Source organism: Pogoniulus pusillus, chromosome 32 (genome assembly GCF_015220805.1).
Source record: "Pogoniulus pusillus isolate bPogPus1 chromosome 32, bPogPus1.pri, whole genome shotgun sequence".
NCBI classification, from domain to species: domain Eukaryota; kingdom Metazoa; phylum Chordata; class Aves; order Piciformes; family Lybiidae; genus Pogoniulus; species Pogoniulus pusillus.
This window is the reverse complement of record NC_087295.1, coordinates 6,942,275-6,960,724: the sequence shown is the minus strand read 5'-3', so window position 1 is coordinate 6,960,724 and position 18,450 is coordinate 6,942,275. Positions and strand designations below refer to the sequence as shown.

At 40.5% G+C, this 18,450-nt stretch overlaps 1 protein-coding gene across 3 annotated transcripts in view; it reads right to left on the bottom strand.

Moving 5' to 3' along the window:
- Positions 1-2,155: 2,155 nt before the first annotated feature.
- POU6F2 (POU class 6 homeobox 2) overlaps positions 2,156-18,450 on the bottom strand; it is a 303,523-nt gene continuing 287,228 nt past the window's right edge. For 2 of the 3 annotated variants that reach the window (XM_064169525.1, XM_064169526.1), the window contains 2 exons: positions 11,298-11,466; positions 6,008-7,849 (listed from right to left, as the gene is read on the bottom strand). In XM_064169525.1, coding sequence (XP_064025595.1) covers positions 7,345-7,849; positions 11,298-11,466 — 674 coding nt within the window. In that variant the 3' untranslated portion in view covers positions 6,008-7,344. Of the gene's footprint in view, positions 3,259-6,007; positions 7,850-11,297; positions 11,467-18,450 lie in introns of those variants that run through there. The other variant, XR_010308035.1, reaches the window with a different exon arrangement.

The following is an 18,450-nucleotide window of genomic DNA, read 5'->3' as shown; positions in this document are numbered from 1 at the left end:
AGTCCTGGTGACTGTTGTCCAAAATGTGGCAAAACACAACAGTAAAGGACTATGAACAAGGGAAAAAAACAAACCTTCAGGTCTGTAGAGCAGAGGGAGATAGAACGAAAAAAAAAAAACCCTTCCAACCCCTTAATTCTCAATTATTTTCAAGACCACCATGATCTCATGTGGGAGTGATTCATATTAAATCTGAATTCTCAGATTAAAAACCAAACCCCAAGAGAACCTTCCCTCTTGATAAGTCTGTTTTGCTTCCTGAGTGCTTGTTTAATTGAAGCTTGTCAGTAGAAGAGAATTTCTGCTTGCCAAAGCCCTGCTAATAGTCTGAGTTTTTCTCCCAGATACAAACTTAGACTGTGGCCAGCCATAAAGCAGCTGCATGGGGGAAGAGGCCATACAGAAATATGTCTTCTGCAACTCCTGTGTCATTCTCTGTTTTCAGTGCTAGCTTTCTTTCCTTCACAGCTCTCTTAAACTCTGTCTGTGCTCTGCCCTTCCAGTATCATTTACCAAGAATGTTTCAAATGTGTACCTTTTTTTTTTAAACAAGAGATACAAAAGAAAGTGATGATCTGTGCTTCTAAAGCTCTTTGTCTGTAACCGTGCAGCTGGGGAGCTTTGAAGCATGGTCGTAGGCTCTTGAAATTTGATTTTAAGCAGTCAGCAAGGAGTGCAGAGTCTTATAGCCAGCTTTCTGAGCTTTCAGTGATCAATGGGAACGGAATTGCTTGAATTTGCAAAGTCATCATTTCATGTGGCACAATTATTGAAGTAATGGCTAGGGGCATGTGCCTATGAAGCAGCCCAAAACCTATGGCGTGATCCAAGGAGGAAAAAGTTTTGCATTTTAAAATACGGTAGGGGGAAAAGGCCTCTAACAAGTGTTTGCTTGTTGCTTTATCACTGTTGAATGAACAGTACAAGGACAGCTCAGTCTCAAAGCGTTCCTCCCAGGAATGAATGGTGTTGGCCCTTCCTGTGTGTGGGTGATGTGTGGAAACCTGTAGTCACTGCTTTTGGAATGAAGCCAGCAGGTGATGCCTTAGCCTATCACACAAAGCAATGGCAGTGCAGGCAGTACGAAGACATGACTTCAAGTCACCATGGTGCCACAGTGTCTTTTCTCTTTATTCTCAGCTTCTGTTTCCCTTTGGATTCAGTTGCTTTTGTTTCAGACCAAAGGAAGTTTTGGGCATGTAAGAGTCTATGGATATAGCTGGTCTACAAGAAAGTCATGTTTTTTTTCCCCTCTCTTTTATTTATCCCATAGAATGCAGTAAAAAATGCATAGAAAAGAGAAATTCCAATCTGGAAAAAATCAGAATAAAAAAATAAATATCCCAGGTGGCCCCATCATTTCTAAGCAATTAGATATGTATTTTTGTTTTGCTTTGCTTGTGACTATTTAGCATGGTGTACTGAAAATGTGAAGTGATATTTAACAAAATCAAAGGAAAAAGGCTTTGCAAATGTTTTGTCCCCAAGTCTCAAACATAGTGCTCTAATATTGTCAGAGGTTTTTTCCAGGCTGTATTTCCACAACAATTTTATAATACAACTAATTAATTTTTCAAAACATGCTGAATTTTCAAGGTCATGTATTTAGACAGAATTCAATATGACTCACCACAAGTGGCCCGAGAAGCAGGCATTTCTGCTACCTAGTACCATAATCCCAGAAAGAAATGAGGAATAAACCTCATGAGCTCTGCAAAAATGCAAGAGATATCATCTGAAAGGCTGATCCAATCTTGCTGCCATACTCCCCTTTGGGCACTTACCAGGACATTGCTACAGGAGCTGTGGAAGCAGCAGGAGATTCATCATTTCTGGCCTTTTTGTCCGTCTCTGCTTTTCTCCACTTGGCCTGGGGGATAACAGTCACTCACCTGAGTCATCCCATAAGATTCCTGAGGCAGATCCTCTGCATATCTGTAGAGAAAATAAGACATTGCCAGTGTACATGCCCACTCTGGGTACAGAACAGTGTTTAGTTTTGCAGACCAAGTGCTGCTCCACACTGCAATCAGATTTTCTTCCCTCCTTCCTTTCAAGCACTTAACCATTTTTGCATTGAACTGATGCGAAATTACAAAGAGCTCTGATCACGTGAATAATGCATGAGATTTTAAGACAAACACGTGAAAGGAGCTTATTTTTCATGTCAAACAATTCTTTATTTTTTATGGTACAAATTAAAAGTGACAGATCTGAAGCTGTTAAGAAATACACAAAGTGCAGCTTTACTGACCATACAGATATTGCTCTAGATTAAGTACAGTTTTTTGTCAGTTTTTAATTTTTCTTAAAATTATTTTTATCATGTTAAGCAACCTGTGCAGATAAATCAGCTTTGGTTTCAAAGTCAGAGTAGTAAGGAGCTTATAAATATCCAGTTTGGTTTCTCGGTCACAAGTCCACCACATCAACTCCTTGTGTAATGATTTGTATTTTCGAACACCACAAACAGTCCATTTTGTACTGCCATCTTTCCTGCTGCATGCTCCATGCATGGAAAAACAGATCTCTTTGCAGTGCTTCATAAGTGACCCTGGTGACCATTCTGTAGATTATAGCACATAGGACAAAAATAATAATAATAGTAATAATAATAATAATAATAATTAATAATAATATCACCTTTTAACAATAAATAAACAAATGTGCCCCACATAATCTCAAGTTGGAAACAAGCAAACCACGTGACAAAAAGCTCATTACAAAATGTTTTCCAAACAGATTTTACAGTCAAACATTGACAGGGAAATCAATTTCCTCTCATATCTTCTTATTTGAATGTTGGTCAATAACTGGGTACAAGTAGAGTGCTGAGGTAAAACACTGATGAACAGTTTTATTTTTTGTATTTCTATTTTTCTTTTTTTTTCTTTTTTTTCTTGTTTTTTTTTTTCTTTAAATTATAACAGTTTAGTATTGCGAGATTGTCAGCAACATTTAGCCATATCTATACAATGTGCATATACCTACATACATTGAGCTTTGGTCCAGCATTGAGAAGACGAGCAAAGGCATTTTACATATTTCTTTTTGGTTATAGCTTGAGTTCTTTGATACGCCTCTACTTGTTCCTTCCTAGCTCCTTTTTGCTTTCTTGTTCTCTCTTTATTCTTTTTTTTTTCTTCCCACTTTTTCTTTCTTTTTTTTTTTCTTTCTTTTTTTTTTTTTTTTCAGTAATAATGTAAAGAAACTGGAACCATTTGAATGCATTTGATTTTCTTCAACTGTCCAAAATAGCTTTTGAGTGAAAAACATAAAAAGACAAAATCAGAATAGTAAGTGAACCCTCAATCCATTATTCAAATAATAACAATTTTATGTATGTATATTAAAAAAAAAAAAATCCATGATCAATAAGTTGGAAAAACATTAAACAAAATAATTGATTGATCAATTGGAAAACCAATAAGCAAAATCATTGATTGATAAATTGGAAAATGATTGATAAATTGAAAAACTATTAAGGAAAATAATTGATTGATAAATGGGAAAACCATTAAGCAAAATAATTGATAAGTTGGAAAACCATTAAGGAAAATAATTGATTGATAAATTGGAAACCAATTAAACAAAATCAATGATTGATAAACTGGAAAACCATTAAGCAAAATAATTGATTGGTAAACTGGAAAACTATTAAGGAAAATAATTGATAAATTGGAAAACCATTAAGCAAAATCATTGATCAATAAATCAGAAAGCCACTAAGCAAAATCAATGATTGATAAATTGGAAAACCATTAAGGAAAGTAATTGACTGATAAACTGGAAAACCATAAAGCAAAATCACTGATCGATAAATTGGAAAACCATTAAGCAAAATAATTGATCAATAAATTGGAAAACCATTAACAAAAATCTGTTGCCAATAACTTGGAAACCCATTAAACCTTCACACATGACTGAAGAGGCTTTTGTTTCGTTTGCTGGTAGCAATCTATGTTTTAGTCACATGCACAAAATTAAAAGGTATTCAAATGTAATTAATACATGAAAATCATTAACAAATTGAAGGAAGAAATGTTGCCAGTGACAAAATAAACCAAAATATCTATGGCCCCCCCTCCCCATCCCCCCAGAAGATGCATGACTCACACGTAATTTATCTTCCTAAGAATCTGTTCAGGCACCATTTATGCCTCATAGCAAAAATTCGTTTATAAAAAAATTAATATAAGAAGCATTACAACACCTTATAAATAATTTACAAAACATAATACAAAATTAGAAAACTGTAAAAAAAATCTCTGCACATGAATGGTTTTAAGACTGTGAGCTGAACAGCATTTTCCTTTTTTTTTGTTTCTTTTTTCCTTCCAAGCTGGCAATTTGTATTTATTTTACATTTTCACTGTCCTAGTTATACCCTTCTGATATGTACTTTGGAACAGAAGAGAGCTTATGTAACTGCTGCCAGCATAGTTTTAAACATTTAGTATCTTTCATACTCTCTTTAGTTAACTTTTCTTCTTGGGGGATTTTTTTTCTTCACAAAATTATAGATTGGTTCCCAGGAGAATGGGAATTTTAGTTTTTGGGCAAAGAATGGTTTTGTTCCCAGGCTGTTGATGATGAGTGTGTGTGCGAGGTGTAAGGTCTTAAGGGTGGCTGAACAGGTCGTTGTGTATGTGACATTAGTGACTGGACAATTAGCAGGGTACTGGAGACATGGGTAGGACTTCAAGAGTGTCCACTTGCAAGTATGATCTGTTCTTCCCTGCTTCCCTCTTGGCTTCTGGACTCTCTGCTGATTGTTATCTAAATTAAATTGTGGCCACAAGTTGGGAGCTGTTTGGTATAGATAACATAGATTATATATGTGGATATAGGTATCTATGCATAGAGAGGGGAAAAGAAAACCCAGAGGGGCAGATGTTGTGAGACTCTCTTTACTTCATGTCCTCAGCTTGGATAAGCATCATTTTGGTCCCTCACAATTTACCTGTGGTTATTGAGGTGTTTTTTTTCCCTGGCAGATATTTATATATCAACAGTCAGAAAAGAGTCAATAACAATTCTCCCTCATAAAAGCAGTACTGAAAGTATCCTTAAACATACACTGCTGAGGCTTGAAGCCTAAAATGCATCTGCTGGATGTGAGCCCAGACCAGAGTACTGGATCCTCAGTGCTCCCCAACTCTGACCTTTGAGAGTGCTCACATTTAGAGACAGTTTCTGGTGCAGATAACAGTCTCTAAAGCCTTAGAACTCCACCAACTGTGCAACAAATACCCCATTCCACAAGCCACATCCCATTAATAAAATAGTGAGGGGCAGATCCAAAGCCTAAGTGAAATCCATGGAAGTCCCTTCCTTTCACCAAGTTTGGTGGTATAGCTTTGAGTTCTTGAAAGCTCTGTCGGAGAAGTGTTACTTGAAGACTCCAGCTCTTTGAGAACACCCTTCAACATTCTGTGCAGACCACCAAAAATCTAGTACAACGCTCCTGAATGCAGTGAATGCAATTGCTAGTTATACCAGGTCTGCAGTGACCTGATCCAAATCCCCAGTGTTATCTTCTGGAAAGTCCTGATCAAGATGCAACTTCTACTCTGTAATAGTGGGCTGAACGCCAAGGGTTGGAGCTAAACTCAGCAAAAGATAAAAATCACGAGTGACCTTCACCCTATTGAGAGAACCTGCAACACCTTTCTCTCCCTCTGAGCTTGGGTATATTTGTAGTTTCAGTGTCCACAGTGTTTTGGATAATGCTTGCCCAATCAGAAAGGAAGCCACAGATAGACATTGTCTTTCCATGGAAATCAATTCACCTGAAACATACTACAGGTGACCCACTTTACTATTCCCTAAGGATATTCAATGGGCTTCTCTATATCCTGACTGCTTAGTTTAGCCAGCAGTCACAGTAAATGCCTGCAGAAACTTACTCTTCTACTGAAGAGGTCAACAGGGTCAGCATTGGTATTGGAAGGACATAAAAAAGAGGCAGACAGAATAAACACTACCACAGAAGCAGTCCATCGTGTTGTAACGATCAAACATCCTCATTGCTTCTCAACCTGTTTATTTTCATCAGATCCTCAAGGAATTTCTTTGGCTAGCAGACTTTGGAGAGAAATTGCTTCAAAGAGAACCCTAATATGGATGCAGTACTGAACCAAGCATGCAGTTTGTGTTTATGCCACTAAATGTGTTTTGGTCACCTTTCCAGGTACATGGCCAAAGGACAGAGAAATCCCAAGCTACACAGCTGACAATGAGCACAATGTTCATCTTGGGCTGACAGTTCATCAGATATATAACCCTAATCCTTTTTTGTCCTCTCTTGCATTTCAACATACCAGTAGAAAAGAGATTTCACTTTTCTTTTCAAAATCCTCAAACAGCACTGGGTTATGTGGGTTTGGGGCAGGGGAAGGAGTTCAAAGGGGAAGAAGGCAGCAAAAAGAATTGGAAAAAGAAAAAAGTAAAACTCAGAAATGCAAACCAAGACATACACCATTAGAAGAGAAATCCCAAACCCCACAAACCACAATAAAAAAACAAATTGTTTTTGGCACCCAAACACTTGGAGATTACAAAACAGTTGGCTAACAGAAAAGGAGGTGACCACAATGGAATGGCTTTAACACCTGTCTGTGCACTCCCGCAGGGGGGGAGTGCAAGCAAGGGCGAGAGCAATGGATCCTGTTGTTTCTCCTCGTTGCAAAATACAAATGTTAAAAATCCGTAACACAGCTTTACACTCAGAAAAGAGTAGACTAACAATCTAGTTTGCAATGCCATGTTTCTGACTTTGGTTAATAGTTTTCATAGTGAATCAGCACTTGATACCTGAAAGGCTACAATCACTCCTCCAGGTGGCAGGCTTGTATTCGCTTTTAAACAGATAAAAGTAATTTTTTATTCTTTTTTTTTTTTGTTCCTTTTTTTGTTTTGTTTTTTCCTTAAAACGTGTTCACATTTTCATAATATACAGAAAAAAAGTAAGCAGTTATTTGGTTTACTTTAAGTCCATTAAAAAAAACACTGGCTTTGTCTTTTTATTTGTTTGTTTTGTTTTTGTTTTCTTTTTGGGGTAGGGAGTAACTAATTCTACGACACACACAAAGTGTTGTGTATTTTTTGTTTCTTTTTCTGTTGTGTTTTTAGTAGGAAAACCCACGGACATTTATAAACTGCTCTGTCCTTCTTGTAGTTTTCTCAGTCTTTTACTTACAAGGGTGGTGAACAGGTTATTTTCACAGAGTTCCAACGGTTACGATTCTGTTGGTGCTGGGTTTGGTTTGGTGGTTGGTTTTGTTTGGTTGGTTTTTTGTGTGTGTAGTTTGGTTTTTGTCTTGTTTTGTTTCTTTGTTTTGTTTAGGAGTTTTCTTCCAGAGAGTCTGTTAAAGGCTCCATAGGAACTGCCGTCGCAGGCTCGTGCTGTTTCAAACGTTTAATTGTGTTCTTCAGTGCTTGCCTCTTATTGCAGAACCAAACTCTAACTACTTCCCGGTCATAGTTCAGTTTCTCTGCGATCTCTGTCATTTCTTGCCCAGAGGGGTGCGTGTTCTTCTCAAAGTGGGCATTCAAGATTTCAAGGGCCTGTGGCGTGAATGAGGTACGCCGCTTGCGCTTTTTGGATGGTTCGCTTCCGATAAACTCGGTAAGGTTCTGCATACCTGCTCGATGGCGGGCCTCAGCCTCAGCCATCCACCGCTCAAGCACCGGCTTTATCTTCTGGGCACTTTTAGGGGTGATGTCCAGCTTTTCAAACCTGGCAGGATACAAAAGGCCAGGGTTCAGTTTGGCTGTCAGACTGCTAGCTATAGTGTTCTCTTGGGCTTCCTGTGGTAGGAAAAAGTGGCTTCTCAGGATGGTGTGTCTGAGGGAAAATTGAGAAAGAAGAGTCTTACACTGATGCTCTGCCAGGGTGGGACTTCCTGCCTGCCTGACTAATTGACTGGCAGAGGTAATTTACAATGGATTACGAAAGCTATCAGTTAAGTATATCTAAAAATATATATATAGCTAGTTATTTAAGCCAACACAAAATTAACACTACAACAAAATTCTAAGCACACTAAATACAATACAGGTTATGAGTCACAGTTTTGCATTTCTGACAGTCTTCAAAACCCTTAAAGCTTAGTCTAAATACAGGAAATGACATCAATGGCAATTGCTCTTTATCATCTTGTGTCTGTGATTAATCCTTTTGTTTCCACTCCCATGCCACGTTGTCCAAGCACCACAGCTTTAATAGTCCAAGCCTCTGAATGTCAGGTTTCCTTGCCTTTCATTTTTCAGCAATTTTCACTGTTTGCGAGTTACTGCTGTATCCCTTTTCTGGGTCGCAAAAAGATTCCCATAGCTGTGCTGGTGTTCAGCTGAAGCAGCTGGACACTTTGCAATTATCTTGACTGCCCCCACAATGTGCAAAGACAGACTCATGTTTTCCAGATGAAACCCAGCATAATAGTCTACTAATATGCTGTGGCACCAAGCTGGGTTTATTGTGGGATTTCTGCAAACTGTACCAGAGTGATATCATTTCCTGTAAATGAGGTCTTCTATATATCATTTTGCCATCAAAAGTCTTTTGCCAAACCAGATTTTACAAGTATTATAAAACATCTGGAAAAGCAGCCACACAAAGCTTTAATCCTTTCAAAAACAGGCAGAAGAGCTCAGTTCACGTTTCAAGTCTTATAAGCACTTGTTTCTTTCGTTTACCCAGTTCATCCTCTCCTGCTACACATTCACAAAGTCCTAAGTCCTCTGATGCCACCCATTTGTATCTCCCCACCCCACCTATGCCCACCCCACACACTGTGGTATTTCATGTCATGGGAAGGCAACATTTATTGCGCAGCACTGCTGCAGCCTGCAGCCCAACGGTGCCGGAGCACCACCACTGCTGATCATGGCATGCCCAAGGGATGGGACTGACTGAGTTGATGCCTTTGTGCAAAGCATCTTGGTGACAGAATTTGGCCATTTCCAGTGTCTCTATTCAGCATGTGGCTGCTGCAGAAAACATTCCAGCATGAACCAAGGCATTTCTGAGAGACAAAAAGGCAAGGAACAGAATCACAGGATTGTGTTGGTTGGAAAAGACCTCTAAAGTAATTGAGTCCAAACATTGACCAACACCACCATGGCTGTTGTGCCATGTCCCAAAATGCCACATCTACATATTTCTTGAACACCTCTAGGGACTCCACCACCTCCCTTGGCAGCCTGTTCCTAATTTCAGGTAGTAACACCCTGAAGAACTTTTAACTAGCCCCTGGGATACTAATGCAGCTTTGACTGTAAGGTGGCTTTCCTTGGTGTCCATTGGTACTTCAGTATGTTTTAGAAGGCATCACCTCAGCTTACGGAAATGCCATTATTTGCATGTAGAGCATATCAGCAAGGTGCTGTATTGCTGATATGATCTTCACAGGTCACCACGAGGCTCTACATCTGTCTCCACATTGCTCGTTCAACTTCCTTACCTTACTGCTCCTTCCGTTGCCCTGAAACTCCTGTTTTACCCTTAAAAGAAAGTTAAACCTGTTTCTGAGGAGCAGCGTATTGCCACTGAAGCAGCTTGTCTTGGTTCTTAATTAAGAAAGACACACCCATAGCAGGTTATTACACCCCAAAGTGATATCATTCTGGATTATCAAAGCAAATAAAAAAAGATCAGTCTGTAACCTTGCAAGTATTTGGGACCAACTTCTGCACTCTGCCCTCATATTCTGAGCATTCTGCTCCTCTTAAGCAGACCTCTCTAAAATGTCTCCACATTCTGGGCTTTTGTTAGCCATGTCCATGCTCCAAAGTCATCTTTACTGGGGATTTTCATGATAACTGGTAGTAGAGAATCCTTTGTCTTAGTAAAATTTAAACCATCCCCAGTGGTTTTCTCAGGTGTGAGGTGGAGGACATGAAATGACAGCAAACTAGCCAAAACCAAGGGAAACTGCAATTAATCATTTTGAAGTGTGCAGTATGTTAAACAGCAAGTTAAGGCTCCAACAAATTGGCAGTTGCTGAAAACTCCACCCGTTTTAGGCATTCTTTACCAACTGACCACAGGGAAGAAGGGAAAAAAAGAGAAGTGAAATGAATCCCAAGCACCAGGGAGCAATAGCATCCATATCGTGGGCATTGCTTGTTAGTGTTGATACTGCAGCACATGTTGTTTGGTATAACGATATACAAGCCTCAAAACAAATTTCCCAGCAGTAGTATCCTTGTATAGACTGAATAAAGGTTATTTTCTACAGGGAGGTATCTTATAAGAAAAAACAGTAGGGGAGACGACAGAAGTGAGAGGATCCTATGGAGCTTTTTGTATTTAACAACAATCAATGGGTTTTATGGAAAATCATTGAGCAAAATGTGAGCTGCAAGCTCACTACCCCATACTGATGTTATTTATAACCTTAGTCTTAAACTGCAGGAAAAGTACACTTCCGTTCTATGGGGAATACATTAAAAGTATAAAGAGCAGATAAAAAGACAGAGCATTTCATGGATCACCAAGAACAAAATCCACTTAAATGAGCTTAGAGTTGGTTTCTTGGCTTTCACTGATGGAGAAGGACTATAAGGCATTGCCCAAGAGGAAAAAGCTGTTACCTAAGTGTGTTTGTTACCTCATGCATAAACATGGGATTACTGTAACACACATACATGCGTACACGGTGTTTGCTTCTAACTGCTTTAACTCTATCGAGGCTGTATTATCGTTTCTTGTGATTAGGGCAGATTCCTGCTTCTGCTTTGCATACATGGCTTATCTGCTTTTCCAGTAAATATTTGGGTGATGAAAGATGAATAGCTGCTGCTTTGCAAGATAGCAGGAAGGATAATTTTTTCCCTTCTGTGTTGCCTAGGTAAATCATCATTAACGTCCTATATGTGAAGTGCTAACCACAGTAATACAGGTTTTAACTTAGCAGGGATGCAGCCATGAAATATTTGTTCAGTAACCCTATCTGTAGAAAATGGCACAGTATGAAGAGGGTCAGCTGGTGACTATCCAGCATCAGCAGGATCTCCAGCTCATCTACTGAATTAAATCTCAATGCCAGGAACATTGTTTCTCACTTGTTTAAAAAGGAGAGGAAATAAAAAAAAGGGAAGGAAAAAGAAAGAAAAAAAGACTAAAGTTACACAATAAGAACATTTTGTCTGCCAGATACCAATCTTGCTTTCCAGCTTTAGTCCCAGATTAAATAATAAAGACAGGAGACTCAAACGCAAGCATGCTGTCTGCAATAAGCTGGATAACGGTTAACAACAAAGAGAGGAGAGCTGATGATGTAACTTGTTACCTGCAGATGGCAGACTGGCTATAGGCTGGGCCTTCCGTGGCGCTTAGGGCTTGGCCAACTTGAGTCTGTGTCAGGCCAAGGGACAGGCGCCGGATTTTAAAAGCTTTGGCAAATTCTCGGATTTCTTCCAAGTTCACCCCATCCACCTCTCCAGTGGCTGTCTGAGGATCTGTTGGAATAATTGGTCATCGTGTCAGGCCTTTGCGTCGCACACAAGCAGGCTAGGCTTACCCCAGCTGGCGCTGTCCAGGTGGTGACGGACTTGGTCAGTTTGCTAACATTTATCCCTTCCTCTTTTTCCCCAAACCGAAACAGACTTTCCTTGGCAGCTGTGTTAGGAAGCATGTTTGGATTGCTAAAATACTAAGAGGCTGCAGTGTTTCCAGGGGCTGGTGGAAGATTTTCAAAGGCATACTTTACCTCTGAACTGAAAATGGCCAACTCGCCTCAGAGCGAGGCGGTGCCTGGGCCCCTCCTCACTGCTGTTTGTGCCTTGCAAAACCTTCCACCAGCCTGATAAGTCATGTTCTCTATTTCCCCATCTTATCACACATAGGAGGAAGGCTGGTGTTGATTTATTTATTTGCAGTCTGTGGGGAGGGCTAAATACATGCATGTTTTTTTAATTTGAAATCAATATTTTCTGCTTTATCTAAAATTAATGCCAGATAAGGAGATCCACAAACCTTCCTTTGCTTTTCTGCAGCACCCAAATGAAATGGCCAGGCAAATGTTCAAAATGCCCCAGCAAATGAGCAAACCCAAACAAAATGCTGGGTTTAAAAAGTCCTTAATTTAAAAATCATCTTTTAAAATATGCCTTTCTCAGAAGCAGCCTTTCAGGCTTTTGATTCTGCCTCCCATCAGGTCGATAATCAAGGAGCATCACCATCGACCATTAGGTTTCGGATGGTAATGGTGCGCAATTTCTTACTTTTACATTAGCCCCTCAGAAGATAATACTTATGATGCTGTGAGAATAAATCTGTCCTTCCTCTCCATAGCAGTTTACTGACACAGAAGCCTTTGTCCCTGAAAGGGCACATAATAAAGCATGTCTACCACAGGAAAGCTCCTTTGGTGCTGGATAACTCGGTCAATTTAGGACTTATCAAGGGAAATGACACAACAGCTGGAGAATGGAACTTTTTTCTCCCCCAAGCTACTGATCCCTGGCTAAATGAAAGCATTTGCCAAGTCAGAGACAGCATGGGACTGGGATGGTGGAAGATTTCAAAGTGTTGTGCAATCCTGCGTGTAGCGAAGCCATTCTCCCAGTGAGATATCTCTATTGTTCTTCACCTCATTCCTCAGACTTCTTAGGTGAAAAGTTTGCAGCACAATAACCCATCAATTTCTGCAAATGCAAGCAGTTGTCCAAGGACAGAGCTGGAGTACGTTACTATTCTGAACCCTACATGAGAGTGGCTCCTGCTAGTAGTGCTACACCTAAAGGATTGTCAGCATCACAGTAACAAAGCTTTTATTTTCAGGGGTTTATAAAACTGATCTAAAATTCCCTTATGATGGAACAGTCCTATAAAAAAACCTTCTAGTCCAATAATAGAGGGAAGAGGGTTTTTAAAGATTTTTTTTCTATGTAAATTTAGCCTATATTGATTTGTAGCTTGAGTGTAAGAAACACTTGTGGCAATAGTATTTCATAAACACTTGTCTGTGCAGCCAGGGACCACGTGAACTATGCATACAGGTGCAACATGCACACAGGCTGAACCTAAATGCTCCTCACTCAGAATCAACCCTCCTGTTGTCAGTTCTGTGTTTGGGGTCATCTGTGCTAACACACAGGTACTCATTCAGTATGAAGCCAGGGTGTGTGTTATTTGCTTTTAAGTAGTCAGTGCTATGAGAGGTACAGGCTTTTCCTACTCACCCCATACATAACCTATCTACCATACCAGTTGTGATTTTCAGAGACATGGAATGGAGCTGGATGCTTAGCTGCCCTTTGAGTCTTTGAAGAGCAACTGATAAATGTACAAAATATCATAAATGATAATGGCCTCAAAAATTCTCTCAAGTAAAGTGCCCTAAGATTATAAGATTCTTCACCTCTTTCCTTCCTTCACTTTAAAGCCTCTGACTAAGGCCATTAGGGACGTGACAAAGGACAATTCATGTGTTCCCAGAGAACTTTCAAAGTAGCAAATGCTATGGCAACTGGAACCTGTAAACCTTTCCAGCTCCTCCTGAAAAGGAGGTAATGCTAAAGGGTTATTTGCTCATGCATGATTATAGAGAAATTCTGCCAAGTTCTGCTGGATCCTGCTACTGGATCTTTCTGGTGTGGCATTGTTGTAACAGTGAGTATTGTGCAAAGAACTTCCCTAATAAGGGGTCTTGGATGAGGGGACAATTAGGCTGAATTCTCCTTGAGATGAGAAAACAAACCTGTGCAGCACTTGAGGAATGTGGGAGTAGATTGTAATATATGGCAGAGTATCTGTTGAGAAAGAGGCTTCGTCCTTACATAGAATCTTCACGAGCAGGAAAGTACTAACAGAGGTGGACCAAAATACTGAAAACTTGTACTCCTGACCTCTAGGGAAAATGGTTTTTGTATAAAAGCAGAAGCACTTCTACTTCAGGTGTGATTCAAAGCCCTCTGAAATCCACAGAAGTAGTCCTTTGATTTTTGATTTCTGTCAGCTCCATAAAACTCAGACACTACCGTGAAGACCACTCTATCGACATTGTCACATAAAAGTGCCGTTCTGTTTCACTCTATTACCTCTAAAATGCTGTCAATACATAATCTTGGACTCTGTGGACTAATGCATACACATACATAAGCATATACAAATAGATAATGGACTTTGTTTTAATGAGCTCTGAGCTTTCAGAACAGCTAAGTGTATAGTGCACTTCACAGTTGAGGAAAAGTAGCTTAGAGACGGTTGTAAATGAGTCAGTGCATTCTAAATAAAGTGGATATCTTAGAGAAGGCAGCAGAGAGCCAATGGGAAAATGATGTCTACCAATCTCATTCAGTGTTTGGGCTCTACAGTAAGAGCATTTAAAGACTCCCAGTGGGCATTATGGTTTGATCAAACAGTGGCTGTGGTGTTTAGGAAACTACTGGGTGCTGAAGAAAGGTGAGAGTTGCCTGGGACCATTTTAGGGGATATGCACATATACTCCACATCAAGCAGTCAGGTAAAATTCCCCAGATGTCCTGGTGAGTGGTGAAGATGGATGAGCAGAATGAAAAATCCACAGGCTCTCCCTCTTCACTGAACACTGTTTCCCCCCCACTACTGAAGGGAATATTACACCCAGTTTTAAAAGTCCTCTGAAGATTCTGCATGAGTTTGTTGGTGAGTGCAAATATGCAGTGATTTTAATAGTTAAGGGAAAGAGTTGGTACAGAGGAATCAGTGCACCCTGAAGGAGAAAGCAAATTTCTCTTGTACAGAGTTCTACCACGGGAGGGAATAGAGGGCATGATTTCCCCAGTCAAACAGTGGGAGAGATACCTGGCAGAGGAAGTCCAAAGGAAAATAAATTAGATAAAGGCAGGACAAAACATTGTTAATGGGAAATGGATTGGAACTCAAGGGAAAGGAAGAAGAATAATTTGTTTGTTGGAGGCATTTTAATTTGATAGTAACAGATGATGATAAAATGAGTTTGGAGGGAAGAAAGCAACTTCATGGAGACACAAGTCTCAGAGCATGAGAAGAAACCACTGATTTCCACAAAGAGAACATATGGTGGAAAAGGTAAAAAATGAGCAGAGGGATGAGTCTAAGAAGAGGAAAATGAGATGGGGAAAAGGAGGAATAATGATGTAGAACTGAAAACAAAGAAGGCAAAGAGAATAGAGATATGCTGAGACAATATGAAGAAATCACACAGAAGGGACAGGAACTGAAGAGGTGAATCTTGCAGTCCTTGCTTAGGCACAGGTCCTTTTAAAATATCCTTTCTTTGCAAATAACCATATTTTAGAGTCTTTAAAATAACCAGCACTTGTTGCTGGTGAGGGGTGAATGGGTGAGGATGGGATAAAAGGGAAAAGATATAAAGAATGCAGCAATCTGGGAATTGGGGAAGGAAGAAAATGAAATAAAAACCCAAAGGGAAATAAAAAAAAAAAAAAAAGAAAAAAAAGCAAATGCACCTTTCTAAATGTTAGGAAATGTTAAAGAAAAAAAGTAAAACCATAAAGAAAATATTTCTAGTATGGAAAGTCAATAAAAACAAGGACCATGGAACACTGCAGTTATGAACCCCCACTTCTGATCCCTTTCTCACAGTACTTTGGTACTTAGTGTCAGATGACACTAAGCTGGGGGCAGATGTGGCTGGGTTGGAGGGCAGAAGGGCTCTGCAGCAGGACCTTGACCGCCTGGACAGATGGGCAGAGTCCAATGGGATGGCGTTCAATAGCTCCAAGTGCAGGGTGCTGCACTTTGGCCACAACAACCCCATGCAGGGATACAGGCTGGAGTTGGAGTGGCTGGAGAGCAGCCAAACAGAGAGGGATCTGGGGGTGCTGATTGATACCCACCTGAACATGAGCCAGCAGTGTGCCCAGGTGGCCAAGAGAGCCAGTGGCATCCTGGTCTGCATCAGGAATGGTGTGGTCAGCAGGAGCAGGGAGGTCATTCTGCCCCTGTACTCTGCACTGGTAAGACCACACCTTGAGTACTGTGTTCAGTTCTGGGCCCCCCAGTTTAGGAGGGACATTGAGATGCTTGAGCGTGTCCAGAGAAAGGTGACGAGGCTGGGGAGAGGCCTCGAGCACAAGCCCTATGAGGAGAGGCTGAGTGAGCTGGGATTGGTTAGCCTGGAGAAGAGGAGGCTCAGGGGTGACCTTATTGCTGTCTACAACTACCTGAAGGGTGGTTGTGGCCAGGAGGAGGTTGCTCTCTTCTCTCAGGTGGCCAGCACCAGAACGAGAGGACACAGCCTCAGGCTGTGCTAGGGGAAATTTAGGCTGGAGGTGAGGAGAAAGTTCTTCCCTGAGAGAGTCATTGGGCACTGGAATGGGCTGCCCAGGGAGGTGGTGGAGTCACCGTCCCTGGGGCTGTTCAAGGCAAGATTGGACGTGGCACTTGGTGCCATGGTCTAGCCTTGAGCTCTGTGGTAAAGGGTTGGACTTGATGATCTGTGAGGTCTCTTCCCACCCTGATGATACTGTGATACTGTGTGGTAATTTCACTAATGTGAGGCATCCTCTTGTAAAAGAGTTACTCTCTTTACAGTAAGTGTGAGGACCCTTGTCCCAAATGATTCTTTACTGAAGTCATGTTCTAAGCAATTCCATTAACATAATAAGAGGATGAGTATGTGTAGTTTTACATGAATTTTACTGTATTCGGCAAAAAATTCTGGAACATTGCACATCTTTACTAAGGTACTGGACTCTAGGGCCTCTGCTAGAGGACTAGACTGCAGCTTTGGAATGAAAGGCAAAAAGGGAACAATAATATTCCTGCCTCAGGAGGAGCAAAGCAGTCAAAGAGATGTTTAGGAGGCCACAAGTTGTTTCTTGCTGCCCTCATTCCTATTATTCATTTCAGATCCACTGACCCATTGCAGGCATCATCCCACTAAGAGACTTTGAATGGATGTTTGCAGACACTAGATTTCAACTGTAGACCTCCTGTACAGCGCTCTGCTAGCTAGTGTGGAAGCAGGGACACCGAGAAAGCTTTGTTCAATGGTGGAACATAGATTTGACAAAGCAGTGCTTCTGCTCTTTAGGAATCCTTCAGGAATTTGCACCTGGAAGCTGAATGGATTCTGCAAAGGAGTAAACAAGGAGTGACTTTGTGCCCATTTACTTCCCTGTGTACAGTCAGTTATATGCATGTGGAGGTTTAATTACTTGAAACAATTTTCCAGTTCTTGAAGGTCAGTAAAGACTTCTTTGTCTAACAGCAGCAGCAAAAGGCTGCTAAGGATCCTGCCTGCCTTTTCATATTTCACCGCACAGGTGGCTTGCTCTTTTCCCACTGAACTGGCCATGTTTTCTTCCTTCTTCTAGGCCCTTCCTAAATTACTAGAAACCTGCAAGTGCCCTGAAACATTGTCATTTGCATGCCAGCTCCAGCAGGTTTACACGTGCTGTGTTTGGCTCTGTGCACTCTAAAATGTGCTGGGTAGCCATTAAGGATCACCAGGATGATTGTTCTGCTCCTGCCTGTAAACAGCAGAAATGAGATGATCTACTCCTTACATTACTCAATCTGTTAGTCTTGAATAGCTAGGGACTGGATGAAGCTGAAAACTTACATTTCAAGCAATTCCAGATTTTTTATTCATGTGAGTTTGGAGATCCTTAGCAATAGCCTCTTGCTTTGGAATACTCTTTAGATTTGTCCATGTCCCCAGCACAATGCTTTCCTCAGTCTGACTGTGAAAAGTACTTTCTTTACTCCAAGTTCCCCACTCGATTTCTTAGAATCATAGAATGCAGTGGGTTGAAAGGGACCCTCAAAGGTCATCTTGTCCAACCCCCTGCAGTGAGAAGGGACATCTTTAATTAGATCAGGTTACTCAGGGTCCCATCAAGTTTGACCTTGAATTTCTCCAGGATGGACTCTAGCACCTCTCTGGGTAACCTGTTTCAGTATTTTGCTACCCTCACTGTAAAGAACTTCCTTGTGGTGTCTAACCTAAAACTATCCTGCTCCAGTTTAAAAGATTTAAATATATTTAGAAGATTTAATTGAGCTTTCTTCTTTTTTGAGCTTGGGAGAAGCACCTCAAATATGTTATCTGTACCTTTCATTATCTCACATACGAGTATTGAGTTTGCTCAGCATTTACCATTATAGGACCAATTTCAGGTCAACTACTGAGAAGGCAGTGAATAAAACATATTGTTCTGTTCTGGCTGAAAAAGAATTAAATTGTAATAACCTCTTCTCCTTAAGAGGTTTTAGTTTCCCTATGACTTAAAGCGTGGCCTTAATACCTGTTGGTGAGATAGCTGATGGCAGATCTCACATTTCCAACTCTGAATATAAACATCAGCTCACCATATGACTGACTTATGCTATTATTCTGCTTTTGTAACAAGCCAAAAATGAAGCTAAAAGGACATCTTTGATTTTCCTTGCACAAATAGACACTCAGAAGCTACAAAACGCTGGACTTACAGCAGCCCACAATGCAGTGT